The sequence below is a fragment of the Cricetulus griseus genome, chromosome 4, assembly GCF_003668045.3.
Source record: "Cricetulus griseus strain 17A/GY chromosome 4, alternate assembly CriGri-PICRH-1.0, whole genome shotgun sequence".
NCBI classification, from domain to species: Eukaryota; Metazoa; Chordata; class Mammalia; order Rodentia; family Cricetidae; genus Cricetulus; species Cricetulus griseus.
Window position 1 is genome coordinate 122,519,717 of NC_048597.1, and position 18,819 is coordinate 122,538,535.

General features: G+C 39.9%; 1 protein-coding gene across 3 annotated transcripts in view; it reads right to left on the minus strand.

Annotated features, from left to right (window-relative positions):
* Cep126 (centrosomal protein 126) overlaps positions 1-13,633 on the minus strand; it is a 71,917-nt gene extending 58,284 nt beyond the window's left edge. For all 3 annotated transcript variants that reach the window (XM_027415159.2, XM_027415158.2, XM_027415160.2), the window contains exons 1-2: positions 13,319-13,633; positions 5,913-6,035 (exon numbers count right to left, since the gene is read on the minus strand). In XM_027415159.2, coding sequence (XP_027270960.1) covers positions 5,913-6,035; positions 13,319-13,419 — 224 coding nt within the window. In that variant the 5' untranslated portion in view covers positions 13,420-13,633. The remainder of the gene's footprint in view (positions 1-5,912; positions 6,036-13,318) is intronic.
* Positions 13,634-18,819: the final 5,186 nt, after the last annotated feature.

The following is an 18,819-nucleotide window of genomic DNA, read 5'->3' on the forward strand; positions in this document are numbered from 1 at the left end:
TACCCAAACTTATGGGACACTTTGAAAGCAGTGCTAAGAGGAAAGTTCACAGCACTAAATGCCTACATAAAGAAACTGGAGAATAGTCACACTGGAAAATTAACAGCACAATTGAAAGCTTTAAAACACAAAGAAGCCAATGCACCCTGGAGGAGTAGATGCCAGGAAATAATCAAACTGAGGGTTGAAATCAATAAAGTAGAAACTAGGAAAACAATAAAAAGAATCAATATAACGAAGAGTTGGTTCTTCGAGAAAATTAAGATAGACAAACCTTAATCCAAACTTACCAAATGGCAGAGAGTGAACATGCAAATTAATAAAATCAGAAATGAAAAGGAGGACATAAAAATAGACACTGAGGAAATCCAGAGAGTCATCAGATCATACTTTGAAAACCTGTATTCCTCAAAATTCAAAAAATCTAAAGGAAATAGACAATTTTCTGAATAGATTTTACTTAACAAAATTGAATCAAGAACAGATAAGCAATTTAAATAGACCTGTAATCCCTAATGAAATAGAAACAGTCATCAGAAGTCTCCCAACCAAAAAAGCACAGGGCCAGATGGCTTCAGTGCAGAATTCTACCAGAAATTCAAAGAACAGCTAATACCAATTCTCCTCAAAGTATTCCACACAATAGAAGCAGAAGGGTCATTGCCAAATTCTTTTAAGGAGTCTTCACTAAACTTGATACCCAAGGCACACAAAGACACAACTAAGAAAGACAAACTATAGACCAATATCCCTCATGAACATTGATGTAAAAATACCCAATAAAATACTGGCAAACTGGATCCAAGAACACATCAGAGAAATCATCCACCATGATCAAGTAGGCTTCATCCCAGGGATGCAAGGATGGTTCAACATACGAAAATCTATCAATGTAATCCACCATGTAAACAGACTGAGGAAGAAAAATCACATGACAATCTCACCAGATGCTGAAAAAGCCTTTGGCAAAATCCAACACCCCTTCATGATAAAGGTCTTGGAGAGATCACAGATACAGGAAAATACCTAAACATAATAAAAGCAATATACAGCAACCCAACTACCAAATTCAAACTAAATGGAGAGAAACTCAACACAATTCCTCTAAAATCAGGGATGAGACAAGGCTGTCCACTCTCTCCATATCTCTTCAATACTGTCTTTGAAGTTCTAGCTGGAGCAATAAGACAACAAAAGAACATTAAGGGGATACAAATTGGAATGGAAGATGTCAAACTTTCACTATTTGCAGATGATATGATAGTTTACATAAGTGACCCAAAAACTCTACTAAGGAACTCCTACAGCTGATAAACACATTCAGCAAAGTGGCAGGATAGAAGTCTAACTAAAAAAAAAAAAATCAGTAGCTCTACTATATACAGACAATAAGAGGGCTGAGAAAGAAATCAGAGAAACAGTTGCCTCAAACAACATAAAATACCTTGGGCAATGCTAACCAAAAATGTGAAAGAAGTATATCATAAGAATTTTGAGTCTTTAAAGAAAGAAATTAAAGAAGATACCAGAAAATAAAAGGATCTCCCATGTTCTTGGATAGGTAGGATCAACATAGTAAAAATGGCAATCTTGCCAAGAGCAATCTACAGATTCAATGCAATCCCCATCAAAATCCCAGCACAATACTTCACAGACCTTGAACGAACAATTCTCAATTTTATATGGAAAAACAAGAGACTCAGGATAGCTTTAGAAACCCCTGTACAATAAAGGAATTTCTGGAGGCATCACAATCCTTGACTTCAAGTTCTATTATAGAGCTGTAGTCCTGAAAACAGCTTGGTATTGGCACAAAAATAGACAGGTAGAACAATGGAACTGAACTGAAACCCTGATATTAATCCACATAGCTACGAACACCTGATTTTTGACAAAGAAGCTAAAATTATTCAATGGAAAAAAGAAAGCATCTTCAACAAATGGTGCTGGCATAAGTGGATGTTGGCATGCAGAAGACTGCAGATATATCCATTATCTATTGCCATGCACAAAACTTTACTCCGAATGGATCAAAGTTCTCAACATAAATCCAGCTACACTGAACCTCTTAGAAGAGAAGGTAGGTGGTACCCTCAAACAAGTTGGTACAGGAGACTGCTCCTGAACATAACACCAGTAGCACAGACACTGAGATTGACAATCAATAAATGGGACCTCCTGAAACTAAGAAGCTTCTGTAAGGCAAAGGACACAGTCAGCAAGACAAAATGACAGCCCACAGAATGGTAAAAGATATTCACCAACCCCATGTCTGACAGAGAGCTGATTTCTAAAATATCAAAGAAATCAAGAAGCTAGTATCCATAACATCAACTAATCCAATTAAAACCTGGGGTACAGAATTAAATAGACAATTCTCAATAGAGGAATCTAAAATGCTTTAAAGACACATAAGAAAGTGCTTAACATCCTTAGCCATCAGGGAAATGCAAATCAAAACAACTCTGAGATACCATCTTACATCTGCCATAAAAACCCAAGGACAGTTTATGCTGGAGAGAATGTGGAGAAAGGGGTACACTTCTCCACTGCTGGTGGGAGTGGCAATTCATATAGCCACTTTGAAAATCAGTATGGCGATTCCTCAGGAAAATGGGAATCAGTCTATCAAAAGATCCAGCAATTCCACTCTTAGGCATATACCCAAAAGATGCACATTCATACAACAAGGACATCTGTTCAACAATGTTTATAGCAGCATTATTTGTAATAGCCAGAAACTGGAAGCAACCTAGATGCCCCTCAACCGAGGATTGGATAGAGAAAATGTGGCTCATTACACAATGGAGTACTACTCAGTGGATAAAAACAATGGAATCTTGAAATTCCCAGGCAAATGGATGGAACTAGAAGAAACCATCCTGAGTGAGATAACCCAGTCGCAAAAAAGACAATAATGGTATGTACTCACTCATATATGAATTTTAGACATGGAGCAGGGGATTGCTAGCCTACAATCTACACCGGTAGTGAAGCTAGGAAACAAGGAGGACCCTAAGAGAGACACACATAGTTCCCCAGAGAAGGGGAAAGGGACAAGATCTCCTAAGCTAATGGGGAGCACGGGGGAGGGGAGAGTGAGTTAGAAGAAAGAGAAGGGGAAATGGGGAGGTGAGAGGAGGACATGAGGTAGCAGAAAGATCTAGTCAGGGAAGGAATAGGGGAGAGCAAGAAAAGGGTTACCATCATAAAGGGAGCCATTATAGGTTTAAAGAGAATTATGATACTAGGGAAGTGACCAGAGACCTACAAGGTTGACCACAACTAACAATCTAAGCAAACTTAAAAGCCCTTCTCCCATAATGAGATTGATGACTACCTTATATGCCATCCTAGTGCCTTCATCCAGTAGCTGATGGAAGCCGAAGCACACCTAAACACTGAACTGAACTCTGGAATCCAGTTGCAGAGAGGGAGGAGTGATGAGTAAAGGGGTCAAGACCAGGCTGAAGAAACCCACAGAAACAGCCGACCTGAACAAGGGTTTGCTCTTGGACCCCAGACTGATAGCTGGGAAACCAGCATAGGACTGTTCCAGACCCCCTGAAGGAGGGGATCAGTTTGGAGGTCCAGACAATCTATGGGGCCACTGGTAGTAGATCAGTATTTATCCCTAGTACAGGAATGGACTTTAGGTGCCTAATACACATAGAGGGATACTCTCCAAGCCTAGACACATGGGGAGGGTCTAGGCCCTGCACCAAATGATATGACGGACTTTAAAGATTCCCCCATAGAAGGCCTCACCCTCCCTAGGGAGCAGAAAGGGGGTGGGATAGGGGGTCGTGAGGGACAGGGGAGGAAGAGGGAACTGGGATTGACATGTAAAAGAAGCTTGTTTTCAATTTAAAAATAAATTAATATAAAGAAGATGACAATGCAAAAAATTTATGCAAATGTCAGTTAACAAATCACAATGTAAAAAGCGTTGATGTCTCTCACATAATGGAAGCAATATCCTATGATACAGCTATTCCACATCTTGCAAAATACCCAAAAGAAATGAAGTTGTCACAAACCATCTGCATTATCATGTTTATTACAGCACTATTATCCTAATTCAAGTTATGGAATCAGCTTAAGTGTCTGTCAACAGATGAATGGGTATAGAAAGTATGTTTTCCATATTTGGTCATATTTTCTTTATGACCTAACATATAAATGTTTCCTGAAGATCACATGCAATGCTAGCCACATTAGTTAGCCATAGAGGCCAGGCAGTGGTGGCACACACTTTTAATCCCAGCAGCCACACTAGTTAGCCATTGAGGCCAGGCAGTGGTGGCACACACCTTTAATCTCAGGTCTCAGGAGACAGAGGCAGACAGATCTCTGTTAGTTGAAGGCCACCTGCGCTACACAAAATGGATCTAGTCTAAAAGAGAAACTGAGCTCATACAAAGGTAATCCCAGCACTTGGAGTAACACACCTTTAATCCCAACACTAAGGAGGTGGAGACAGGAGTGATATGGCTGGGTGGAAAGAGGAATATAAAACAGGAAGAGACGAGAAAGAGACCCTTGTGGTTATTGCAATATTGTGTCTTGGCCATGTCAGGGTTACTGTTCTGTTTTTGGTATCACATTATAATTTTGTGAAACACAGTCCTTGGAGGGAACTGGCTCAAAGGCATATGGAAAACTCAAATTGCCAATGAGTTAAAATTACTTCATGAGAAAGTGCTGAGTATGCCTTTAAATAGTGTACATCATTGTTTTAGGTGAAGACAAGTTATATTTAGTATTCTTACTTTCCAATTTCTGCATTTTAACTTACTGAAATTAAAATTGTATTACTTCAGTTTAATAAAGAACTGAATTTCAAAAAAGTTACAAGCAGTGGAAAAGTTAGAAAATCTTCAATAGAAGAATTCACCAATGTTACCTCTTAGAGCCTGCTATTGTACACTGCACATGAGTATGAAAAAAACCCCCAACAACAGTGAATAAAAATAATCTAATAAAAAATCTTAAAAATTGGATAACCACCTTGCCTTAAACAGTACAGTAAAAATTTAATCATCAGGTGCTGGAAAGATGGCTCGGTGGTTAAGAGCACCTGCCAGGACTTGCTGAGGACGTGGTGGCTCACAATCATCTGTAACTTCAGTTTCAGGGAATCTGGCAGCTTCTTCTGGACTTTGTAAGTGCCAGGCATGCATGTGGCAAATACTCATAGACATTTAAAATAAAAATATCTTTAAAAATTTAAGCCAGGCAGTGGTGGCACATGCCTTTAATCTGAGCTCTCTCTGGAGGCAGAAGCAGGAAGACCTCAAACTGTGAGTTAAGGCCAGCCTGTCTACAGAGTGAATTCCAGGACAGTCAGGGCTACATAGAAAAACCTTGTCTTCAAGAAACAAAACAAAACAAATTTAATAATTAAAAATCCTAAAAGTGATAAGAAGTGGCTGGACACTTTTGATTTTACTTCATTTTAGTTTATAGTCTCCACAGATAGCATTCACCTTTCCCCTCTTTTTGTAATTGAACGGAGGAGCTTAGCACATAAAAAACTATATGAATTGAAGAGTAAATCAAATCATTATAATCTAGTTGAAGTTAAATACTTGCTGATCTTTTAATTAATTATGATATACAAAACCAATAAGACATTAATATATTTCATAGTCATTTTAATAAACACCTCTGTCAGTGTTGCAAACTGTTCTGTAACAAGAAACTATGACAGTCACACTCAGTAGCTAGAAAACAGACATGGTACTCTAGGCAGAAAAAGAAAACTTACAAAATCGTGAGGATCTTGATCATTTGTTCTTTAAATAAACCACAGTCATGACTCAAGTCTAGGAAGCACCTCAAAGTAGAGAAACTATTAACTTAGAATAACATTGAATTTCTATATTTCTGAATAAAATACAATGACTTACTTTCTTCTCCGGCTTGACTCTATGAAATATTTACGTGCTCGATTCCGGCATATTTTTTGTTGCTGTAGTAGTATCTTGCGTTCTTCTTCTAAATTTTTCTCAAGATGGATTTTCATATCTCTAGTGATGCCATTTAGTTAAGAACAATAGTTTACATCTTTAGTGGGTGTCAAGACTGTCTGATGTAATTAGAGCCTCATGGTAATGACACTATAATGCTTTTATGGGACAACTAATATGTTTCCCTGAGGGGAAAATAAGTCACCTTTAGAAATCATGAACTTAAACCAGATGGTAGTGGTGCACGCCTTTAATCCCAGCACTTAGGAGGCAGACACAGGAAAATATATGTGAGTTCAACACCAGCCTGGTCTACAAGAGCTAGTTCCTGGACAGCCTTCAAAGCCACAGAGAAACCCTGTCCTGAAAACAAAAAAACAAACAAAAAAATCATGAAAAAATGAAAATGCATATTTTTACTCATTAGCAGATATTTGGATAGCTACTGGTAAGGTATTTTTGGGGGGCTATATGTAAGGAAATGAAAGACTTAGTAACAGGGAGTAGATGAGTTACATGTTTCAACAGATCCTTTAGTTTACAGTATAAAATAAAAAACAAATTGCAGTGTTGGATTCCATGAAAAGACCAAACATAAGAATAATAGGTATAGAAGGTGAAGAAATCCAACTCAAAGGCGCAAAAAACACAGTCAACAAAATCATACAAGAAAACAAGACATGCCAATGAAAATACAAGAAGCCTACAGAACACCAAATAGAAAAAGGTCAAATAACTTATAAAGGCAAACCTATCAGAATTACACCTGACTTTTCCATGGAAACTCTGAAAGCCAGAAGGTCCTGGATAGTTATGCTACCTACACTAAGAGACCATGGATGCCAGCCCAGACTACTATACCCAGCAAAGCTTTCAATCAATATAGATGGAGAAAACAAGATATTCCATGAAAAAACCAGATTCAAACAATACATATCCTCCAATCCAGCCCTACGGAAAGTTCTGGAAGGAAAACTGCAACCCAAGGAAGTTAACTACCACCAGAAAAATATGGGCAATAGATAATCCCACTTTACCAACAGCCAAAAGGAAAAAGGGATAGAATCCCACACATAATTTCGCCACCATCACCAAATCAAAAACAAACAAGAATGAACAATCAATGGTCATTAATATCCATCTGTTGATGGTCTTAACTCTCCTATAAAAAGACACAGATTAGCAGAATGGATTAAGAAGAGAGAAGTCATCCTTATGCTGCATATAAGAAACACATCTCAACTTCAAAGACAGACGGTACCTAAGAATTAAAGGTTGGAGAAGATTTTCCAATCAAATGGACCCAAGAAACAAGCTGGGGTAGCAATCCTAATATCCAATAAATTGGACTTTAAACTAAAATCAATCAAAAGAAATGAAGGAGGTCACTTCCTACTCATCACAGGAGAAATTGATCAGGACGAAATCTCAATTCTGAACATTTATGCCCCAAATACAAAGGCATCCACGTTTGTAAAAGAAACATTACTAAAACTCAAATCACACATAAAACTGCACATACTTATAGTAGGAGACTTCAACATCCCACTCTCACCACTGGACAGGAATACTAGACAGAAACTTAACAAAGAAACAAAGGAACTAATAGAAGTTATGGCACAATTAGACATAACAGAAATCTATAGAACATTCCATCCAAATACAAAACAATTTACCTTCTTTTCAGCACCACATGGAACCTTCTCTAAAATCCACCACATACTTAGCAACATAGCAAACCTCAACAGATACAAAAAAATGGAAATAACTGTATCTTATCAGACCACCATGCTTTAAAGTTAGAATTCAACAATAACACGAATTACAGAAAACCTACAAACTCATGGAAATTAACTAATACCCAACTGCACAATTCCTGGGTCGAGGAAGAAATAAAAAAAGAAATTAAAGATTTCCTAGAATTCAATGAGAATTTGGACACAACATACCCAAAACTATGGGACACTTTGAAAGCAGTGCTAAGAGGAAAGTTCATAGTGCTAAGTGCCCACATGAAGAAACAGGAGAATAATCACACTAGAGAATTAACAGCACAACTGAAAGCTTTAGAACACAAAGAAGCCAATACACCCCGGAGGAGCAGACGCCAGGAAATAATCAAATTGAGGGCTGAAATCAGTAAAATGGAAACTAGGAGAACAATACAAAGAATCAAGATAATGAAGAGTTGGTTCTTTGAGAAAATCAACAAGATAGACAAACCTTTATCCAAACTTACCAAATGGCAGAGAGTGAATATGCAAATTAATAAAATCAGGAATGAAAAGGGGGACACAACAACAGACACAGAGGAAATCCAGAGAATCATCAGGTCATACTTCGAAAACCTATATTCCTCAAAATTTGAAAACCTAAAGGAAATGGACAATTTTCTGGACAGATTTCACTTACCAAAATTAAATCAAGAACAGATAAGCAACTTAAGTAGACCTATAACCCAAATAATCCAATTAAAAAGTGGGGTACAGAACTAAATAGACAATTCTAAATAGAGGAATCTAAAATGGCTGAAAGACACATAAGAAGTGTTCAACATCCTTAGCCATCAGGGAAATGCAAATCAAAACAATTCTGAGATACCATCTTACTCCTGTCAGAATGGCTAAAATCAAAAACACCAAGGACAGTTTATGCTGGAGAGGATGTGGAGAAAGGGGAACACTACTCCATTCCTGGTGGGAGTGCCAACTTGTACAGTCACTTTGGAAATCAGTATGGCGACTCCTCAAGAAAATAGGAATGAGTCTACCACAAGATCCAGCAATTCCACTCTTAGGCATATACCCCAAAGAAGCATATTCATATGACAAGGACATCTGTTCAACAATGTTCATAGCACTATTCATAATAGACAGAACCTGGAAGCAACCTAGATGCCCCTCAACTGAAGAATGGATAGAGAACATGTTGTACATTTACACAATGGAGTACTACTCAGCAGAAAAAAACAATGGAATCTTGAAATTTGCAGGAATATGGATGGAACTAGAAGAAACCATTCTGAGTGAGGTAACCCAATCACAAAAAGACAAACATGATATGTACTTAATCATATGTATACTTTTAGACAGAGTAAAGGATTACCAGCCTACAATCCACACTGCCAGAGAATCTAGTAAACAAGGAGGACCCTAAGAGAGACATACCTGGTCCCCTGGAGAAAGGGAAAGGGTCAAGATCCCCTGAGCAAATTGAGAGCACGGGAAAAGGGGGGAGGGAGCTAGGAGAATGAGAAGGGGAGAAGAGGAGGGATGCAGAGGACATGAGGGAGCAGAAAGATTGAGTCAGGGGAAGAATAGAAGATAACAAGAATGGAGATACCATAATAGAGGGAGGCATTTTAGGTTTACAGAGAAATCAGGTACTAGGGAAATGTCTGGAGATCTACAAAGATGACACAGCTAACAATCCAAGCAACAGAGAGGCTACCTTAAATGCCCTCTCCTGATAATGAGATTGATGACTAACTGGAATCCAGATGCAGAGAAGGATGAGTGAAGAGCAAAGGGGTCTTGTCCAGGCTGGTGAAACCCACAGAAACAACTGACCTGAACATCGGGGAACTCTTGCTCCCCAGACTGATAGCTGGGATACCAACATGGGACTGATCCAGACCCCAGGAACATGGGTTTCATTTAAGAAACTTGGGAAATCTACAGGACCTCCTATAGTAGTTCAGTATTTATCCCTAGCATAGGTGTAGACTTTGGGAACCCATTCCACATAGAGTAATACTCCCTGGGCCAAGACACACAGGGGTGGGCCTAGGCCCTATCCCAAAGGATATGATAGACTGATGACATCCTATGGAAGGCCTCCCCATCCAGGGGGAGCAGAAAGGATATGTGATAGGTAGTGTTTTAGTTGGGGAGGTGGTAGGGAAGGACTGGAGGGAGAAGGGAACTGGGATTGTCATGTAAAACAATATTTTGTTTGTAATTCAAATAAAAAAATCTGAACGAAAAAAATTGCAGTGTTTAGGAATAAAACTTTCCTCCTCTAAAATCCCTGTTGAGGGCTTATCAAAAGACAATGGGACAGCCAGGCTCGGGGGGGGGGGGCTTAGTCCTAGAACTCAGGATGCAGAGACAGGCAGATCTCTCTGAGTTTGAGGTCAGCCTGGTCTACAAAGAGAGTTCCAGGACAGCCAGGGCTACACAGTCTTCAAGAGAGAGAGAGAGAGAGAGAGAGAGAGAGAGAGAGAGAGAGAGAGAGAGAGAGAGAGAGAGAGAGAGAATAAGTCATCTGCTCATAAAATTTTTCTAGAGGAAATTGCATACTTTGCTGATCCTAATAATTTGAAGTTCACATGTAAGTAACCATTCCTTAAGCTGCAATCACATAATCAATTGGCTTTCCCAATTTATTTGGACTTTGACTAGTGTCTAATTTATCACACCATTTCTGTGTTTTTCATGATTTTGAATTTCAATAAATTGAATTACCACTTAACTCAGTGGTTCTCAACCTTCCGAATGCTGTGACCCTTTAATATAGTTCCACATTTTGTGGTGACCCCCAACCATAAATTCTGTTGCTACTTCATAACTGTAATTTTTCTACTGTTATGAATTGTCATGTAAATATCTGATATGGAAACCCTGTGAGAAAGTCATTTGAAGCCCAAAGGAATTGTGACCCACAGGTTGAGAACTGCTGATGTAAGTATTTAGCTCTCCATTATGAGATCTGGATATGAGTGAGATTATAGCAAGGTTACAAATTATATGGCATGACTCCTTGTCTGCTTCATAATAAACAGCTGTTTAACAGCTTTTTCCCAAAAATTGAGGTCCAAAATTGGTTGTTGACAATAATGGAAACTACAATAAATATATACAACAATGTTATGTTATAAATGATTTGTTAATTCAAAATGTGTTAATTCCAGGTTCTTATAGCGTTTTGACATCAATATTATAAAGAAACTCTGTATTTCAAAATAATATTCATTTGACCTTTGTGTTTGATCCTTTTATAATGGGAGCTTACTTGTTTTTAATCATTTTTTTTGTCATTTTACCAACTTTCTTCCTCCACAGGAGAGAATTAATTTTGTCTTCATTTTAACTAAAATTCTGTCATTAACAAAACTCAAAGACACACACATATTTTTAAAGGTGTCTTTTAAAGGATTTTTAACAATTATATGAAAGGGAAGGGAACTGGGTTAACAGCACAGAAGCAGGTCTAGCTTTGTCTTTCCTTTTCCTGTTGAGTCCTTTATTAGGATCAGACCACAAGAAGATGGTTATCTTTTTAAAGTCAGCAGCAAAGGCAAAGATAGCTCCCTTCTCTCAAGACAGCATTGCAGGAGGGGCTTTGGGCCAGATGAGAAGGATGGGGGAAGACACATCAGGAGAAGACAATTTTGCTCAATGTTTGTGCTATTAAGAACATATAGAAAATCACAAATGTAATGTTCTGAAACCTATATACTCCTAAATTTATCCAGATAATTCTACTGCACATAAAACCTAGTCCATACATTAGCACATATAATACTTGGAGCATCCTTAATAGAGCAGTGTGATCTTGCTTACTATGCTATAAAGATGTTTCTCTTTCCATCACTTAAAAATGGTACTGAAGTTTTTAGATACTTAAATATTTTTTGTAAGCATCATCATAACAACTGCCCCTAAACTTCTGTCCCCACAAATGTAATTTCTATGTAGTTAATATTAAAAAATAACAAAGAATACTATGGGCATTCACCTCCCCATTTAGTTTTTTCCAATTAGGTTATCAATACAAGTAACTATTAGTCATACAATGCATTTCCTTGCCAGATCTATTAAACTATACCCTGTTCCTACTGCCTCCACTTAAACACTCTTGAACTACATCAGTACTTTTTAATTTCATCTCCTTACTCTTTCTTGCTTGGTTCAATATTCCTACCATAGAAATTAAAAAGTGATTTGTCATTAATGAAAATAAAGGAAGAGATAGATGCTTTGTCAATGAGCCATTTTCTTGTATTCTGAAATAGAGACAATTTATGGACAATATATTAGGAGTTTAGTATATAAGAAGATACAATGCTATTGAGGTAGGGTGGCACACATCTTTCAATCCCAGTTTCCAGGAGGCAGAGGCAGGCAGATCTGAGTTCAGGGCCCGGCCTGGTCTACAGATTGAGTTCCAGGACAGCCAAGGCTACACAGAGAAACACTGTCTTGAAAAAGAAAAAAGAAGAAATACAATGTCAAGCATGAAGAATAAAATTTGTAAGACAATAGTATTTACTTCAGACCACATCTCTGAGAAGACAGTTTGTGGCAGCAGAAAGACAAGACAAGATGACAAGATGACAAGAGCTAGCAGCTGCTATTGAGGGCTGCTGTCCCAGAGAACAAAGACCTAGGGAGGGAAGTTTGGGGAAGTGCCATCTGAGAGGGTGTTTTGGCATTAATGGAACTCTAACATACCAGTCTTCCCCAGTAGATCTGTGTGAATCCTTAGAACCCAAAGCAAGGTCTACAGAAGGAGAGACCCCATCGAAAATTGGTGATTTGCTGTTAAAACTGTAATTTCAGAAGAAGTTGGAACCTAAGGAGCTAAGGAGATGGAGAGAGGGTAGTGGTGGTAGAAGGAACCCAAGTGAAGATATTCCATTCCTTGAGAAAAATAGAGATGGCCATACAACATCATCACTGTTAGCCAAAGACCTTTGAGGATACAAAGGCTAAATTCTAATTATCATGGTATTCTCTGGAAGAATAAAAATGCATTATATGCTTTAAAAGCAAAGTTTACTGACATCCCCACTATGTTACCAACAGTAACCCCAAATGCGAGCTCAACTATTTGTTAGGGAAAAATCAGAACTAATCCAGATGGTCAAGGTTCGGGTCCCCTGCTTTTCCTTTTCTCTGTTTGATAACAGAATGGGCAGAGAAGGAAACGAAATGATCACAACCTGCTTGGGTTCAGCCGCTCTGGGAGGGGCCGGGTGGGGTGTCAACTATGGAATAGAGTCAGATTTTACTCTGCATTTCTCCGAGAGACTCGACTAAGCACTAAGTATCTACGCAAAGTAAGAATATCCGTACTGTCCGCCCGTCTCACACAGGGCCGATGCACTTTAAAATTCACACAAACGTGACAGCCAAGTGCAGGCGTGGGTGTGGGAAGCCCGGTGGCAGGGGACGAGGTCAGGTTGTAGGACAGAAGCGTGTCGCTGTAGGTCGGGGTGGGGTGGGGTGGGGTGGGGTGGCAGCTGCTAGAGCGAATATCCGGACTCGGAATGACTTGCCCGTTTCCGTGCCCCTGTGCGCGTGCTCCCGGGAGTCCCGGGCCGCGGCCGGAGGGAAGGATATAGGTAAGCGCAGGGTCGCGGCCGTCTGCCGCCGTCCTTGGCGCCCGGCGAGTCCGAGCGGCCCGCGCCTGCGCTCTGGGCTCCGGGCCTGCCCGCCAGCATCCTTCACCCCAGCGCCGCCCGCATGGCCGCTCGGCCTCCCTCCTCCTCAGCGCTCCGGGCCCGCGCGTCTCCCGCTCCGCGTCACGGGCTCGGCCGCGGCAGTGCTGGCTTCGCGGCCCCGGCGACGGTGGCGACGGTGGCGACGGCAGCGGTGAGGGCGGCGGCCTCGCGGGGCGACGGCGGCAGAGCCGGCGGCTGCGACCGCGCCGCAGCCATCTTGACAACCAACCGACGCCGCGTCCTTGGCGACGGAAACCAAGCGGAACACGGGGCGGGGCCAGAGGCGGTGCCAGGGCCGGAGCGGCCAATAGGGAGCCGCTCGCCCAAAGCGGGCGGTGATGTGGGTGGAGCCGGCTGAGGTCAACTGAGGCCCGCTGAAGTTGGATGAGGTTAGCAGGGGCGAGCTGAGGCCAGCTGAAGATAAACCCAGGTAAAATGAGGTAAGCTGAGGTATGCTGAGGGACGCTAAGGTGAACTGAGGGGAGCTGAGATTTAACTGAGATGAGTCGAAGCAAGCTGAGCCAAGCAGAGGAAAGCTGAAGCAAGCCGAGGTAGAACTGAGGCGAAGTAAACTGAGGTGATTTAACGCAAGCTGAGTTGTATAGTAGTAGTTTCCCTCCAGCCCGCCAATAATGGCCCTGAAACTTCTTATTAATTATGAAAGCTTGGCCTATAGCTAAGGCTTGTTCCTAACTAGCTCTTATAACTTGAAGTAACACATTTATAGGTCTGTATGTATAGACCTCCAGACTTCTATGGTTAGCTACTGGTAAGTGCCGCCCCCCGCCCCCATCTTCAGACATGCTTTATTTGTACAAACAAGATATCACCACATTAATCTACCTTCTATCTTGTGTTACCCACTCCCTTCTTGCACCTTCTGTTTTTCCAGGAGCCTAGATTATCTCCTCCTACTTCTTTTGCCTGCCAGGAAGTCCTGCCTACACCTCTTTCTTAGCTATTGGCCATTCAGCTCTTTATTAAGTCAACCACAGCAATATATCTTCACACAGCGGGTACAAATATCCCACGACGGAGTTGGGCAGATGGCAGACCCTTTATTTCTGGGACCTGGGACCCGAGGTTGTGAGAGAGTACAGCTGAACTACGCTTTAGAGCTGGATTCGGTTCTCCTTTTTTATGAGTGTTTTCTTGAGAGTATTTACAGGTGAAAGACGGTGAATGTGAAAATCCCTAAATATGGGCAGATGTTACTTGGAAGCTCGGGAATAAGTATCTGGTGCAGAATTTGTTAGGTATGGAATCCTGTGCAGAAGTTTTAGGTCGTGAGACATTCCTGGGTATCACTCTCGTCAAAATCACTGTCTCTAAAAAAAGAAGAGAAGGAAAGAAAGCTTTCCGAAATGGAAAATTCCTTTTCAGTTCTTTTTCTTACTTGCTCTCATCCATGCCTTGATACTTGTAGATGCTTGTGCCACCCTCCCTCTCTCTGCTGCCCTACTTAGAACGGCTTCCCTTGCTTGACTGCCAGCTTCTGAAAATGGACCATCACAACAAAAGCGGCCTGGAAAAAAGCCAGTTTTAGCTTCATCATCTCCTGGGAAGAGATGCTGAAAGAGATCATCGTATCAAGATGGTTTCTATATGGGGAATTAAACAGAGCCAGCCACTAGGTTAATGGCTATGTAAGTGAAAATTTGGAACAAGGCTGAGCCTTTTGTTGGAGCTCAATGTAAAAACATACATTTTGACTGGATCTTAGTTAAAAAATTTTAATTTGATTTTTTGTATGTATAAAAACTCCCAGATTGTGTAGCAGAATGTACAGACCAAAAAAAAAAAAAAATTACGCCTCACCATTCCAATATCTTTACCTTTGTGAACCTTTAACAATTCAAATGGCAAACTTTTTCAATTGAAAGTATTTAAAACAGACTTTTTTTTTTCCAAATGGAGATACACTGATTCAAATTGGAATGTGTTCAGGGGACTGAGCTTTTTAAGGTGCCATAAATCAAGGTTTGATTTTAACTGCAAAGTGTTTAAGTTTCATTCAATATCATGGCAAGATGACAAAACAAAACATATAACCCTAACAGAGAAAGGACAAATATGTTTGTTTGGATTGTTAGCTATGTTGGCAACCTTGAATACCCTAGCCATAAGTATCAGCCCTAATTCTATTCCCGATGCTGTCATTATAACTCTGTCTCTCCAGGACTAGTTTGAATCTTAGCAAAAGAGGGCACTGCAAAAGGCAAAGAAAAGTAGAAATTTGTGGTTGCTGTTTGCAATATTTGCATTTTAGCTTTCCTAAAAGTTTTGCTTAGACTATATTATTTAGTAAGTGGAAAACCCTAGCCACATTACTGTTGTTTTGTATTGTATATTGATTAACATTAAGAAGCTTGATTTCACATCATCATGGTGTCATCCCTGTAATCCCAGCACTTGGGAGATGGGGCCAGGAGGATCAGTAATTCAAGATCATCCTTAGCTACATAGTGAATTTGACGATAGCCTGTGCTATTTGAGAACCTGTCTAAAAAACCCACAAAGAAAAAGGAGGGGCATGATTTGTTTTCTCCATCATCTACAAATGCTTGCTCATGTAATTATTATTCATTTAAGTGTTGCTTTACAGAAGTAATAAAAAATAAAAGAAAAATTTAACTTAAAGTCATTTGCTGCCATGTCTGATGACCTGAATGAAATGCACATCCTGGCAGGTAAGAACCAAGTCCTGAAAGTTGTCTTTTGGCTTCCATAGCTATGCAAGGGCATGTTGCATGGGTACATGTGCACACTTATGTAATAAAATTAAAATATGACCTTCCAATTCAGAATGAGCATTGTGATTTACCAAAATGGGGAAGAACAGTAGGAGTGGGTGGGGCCTTTTCAGCCCCATCCATGCTGGGTTGCTGACCAGCTCCATCCTCTGTGTGAGTTGTCCCAGCTGCTGTGGAGGGAAATAATTAAGAGTTAAAGAAAGGAATAAGAAGCTTCATCTTCATTAACACTACCCCATAACATAATAATGTTCTACTTACAAAAGAAACTAAAGGTCATTTTATTGTTATAAAATGATCTCAGTGGAATACTGTACTAATTAATAGGAAAACTTGAGACAAATTAAATTTAATAGGTTTTATTGGACAAAGAGTTATTACTGAATCAGGCAACCCTCAGAATCAGGAGCAGCTCAGAGAGTTCCATCCAGCCATGTAGCCACAGACTTTTATATGCTGCACACAGAAACAAAATAGAGAATCTGACTGGGAACTAGGCATTTTTTAAAACGAGTTAAAAAACTAACGACTTATTTTGTAAAAGTGTGCTTGCGTGTCTATACCATGTATGTGGTAGGGCCTGTGGAGGCCAGAGGAGAGCATTGGATCACCTAGAACTGGGGTTGTGGATATTTGTGAGCCACCACATGGTTTCTGAGAACTGATATTAGGTTACGTCCTCTAGAAGAACAAGTGTTTGTAACTGCTCAGCCATCTCTCCCATCCTAGCTAGGCATTTGTTATATTGTTCATGGTTTACTCTGTTGGATATCTGCTACTGGCTGAAGCTCAGCTGTTTATGTTGAGCTGAAACATAGCTTTTCCTTACCAAAAATATACTTTGAGGGTAGGTTATGGTATTCTTTTTTATGGCTTTGGAGGCTGTCTTGGAACTAGCTCTTGTAGACCAGGCTGGTCTCAAACTCACAGAGTTCTGCCTGCCTCTGCCTCCCCAATGCTGGGATTAAAGGCATACACTGCCGCCTGGCCTGTTATGGTATTCTTAAGAGAGGAATTCTCAAAGTATGAGTGAGCCTTACCAATGACTCCTGCTTATTTTTTTTTTTTTTAATTTTATTTATTTATTTATTTTGGTTTTTCGAGACAGGGTTTCTCTGTGGCTTTGGAGGCTGTCCTGGAACTAGCTCTTGTAGACCAGGCTGGTCTTGAACTCACAGAGATCTGCCTGCCTCTGCCTCCTGAGTGCTGTGATTAAAGGCGTGCCCCACCACCGCCCATCGACTCCTGCTTATTTAATCTAACATCTGTCACAAACTAGCAAGTCACGTGCAGCCTGTGACTGCAAATAGTTTTTTTCCCCCTGTTTTCTGCAGAAGTATTTTCTTTCACAAATGAGTTTTCTGGGTTTATCTTGGGAAAGCCATGAAAGAACAAAGCATTTTAAGTTCTATCAGATTTAGAATGCTGAAGATAATGTTTTCTTCATTCAATTCCATAATTAACTAGAAGCTTAAAATTAAAAGCACATACCCATCGACTAATATATTACTGAGGTCACTAATATTGTCAATAGTGTTGGAACTGTGTGTAGATGAAGTGAGATAATAAAAAAGTGACACTACATCATATCTGATTGCTTGTTGCTTCTAACATAGTGTGTTAACTTTGGATTTATTTTACCAAATTTAATCCACACAATGACTCCAGTTCTGTAAAAGGGGTAATTGAGCTATGGCAATATTGGGGAAATTTCTCCAAGCTTCAAGAGTAAGGGTACTCTTGAGATGAAGATCCAAATCAGGCAGATCACACTTCCAGCCACTTCTATTCCCTTGCTGGTGAACCCCTAAGAAAGTAGTTTCAGTAAATGATAGTTAAGATTGTTTGGGTTTACACAGTTGGTAGTGAGGAAGTAAAGGCAAAAAGCAGTAATTAGTTTAAGATCTTTCTTTGTTAAGTAAATATTTGTGTGCCTGTTATGTACAAGCCACTGAACCTGCACTGTAGAAACAATGGCTCTGTTTTGACACTGAAAGGAGGTAGAGAAGATAATATCTCGAATGAGAAGACAAGCCCAAGGAAACCTTACTTCCTTTTTTATTTTTGAAATTAGTCAAGTCTTAAGCATGTTTCTAGAATGAAAAGAATCCATTGTAAAAGAAAAACTTAAGACTCATTAGATATGGATCTTTTGGAAAGCGATCTTCTTTTTAAATTTAAAAATATTTTAAATTCATTCTTTGACAATTTCACATATGTATACAATATATCTTGATCACATTAACTCCAAATTTACCAATACCATTCCCTCTGTGTTCCCCTACATGCGGGAACCTCCATATCCTTTAAAAAAGAACCCCAAGTTCAATTATTGCTGTCAACATGAACATTGAACTTACCTGCAGCTATGTCTCTGAAGAAAAATGACTACCTATCCCCAGAAATCATTAATTGCCAGTAGCTGACTTCTTAGCTACGGGTGGAATCTAAGGGCCTCCCTCATGCATGCTGGTATTGTGACTGAGTTGATCCTGTGTAGTAACCATAGCTGCTGTGAGTTCATGAGTGCACTGACTATGTTTTGTCCAGAAGACAGCAATCCACGGCATCCTTCCCATCCTCTGGCTCTTGCCACACTTTCTGCTCCCTGTTCTGTGATGATCTCTGAGCCTTGGGAGGGTTGATA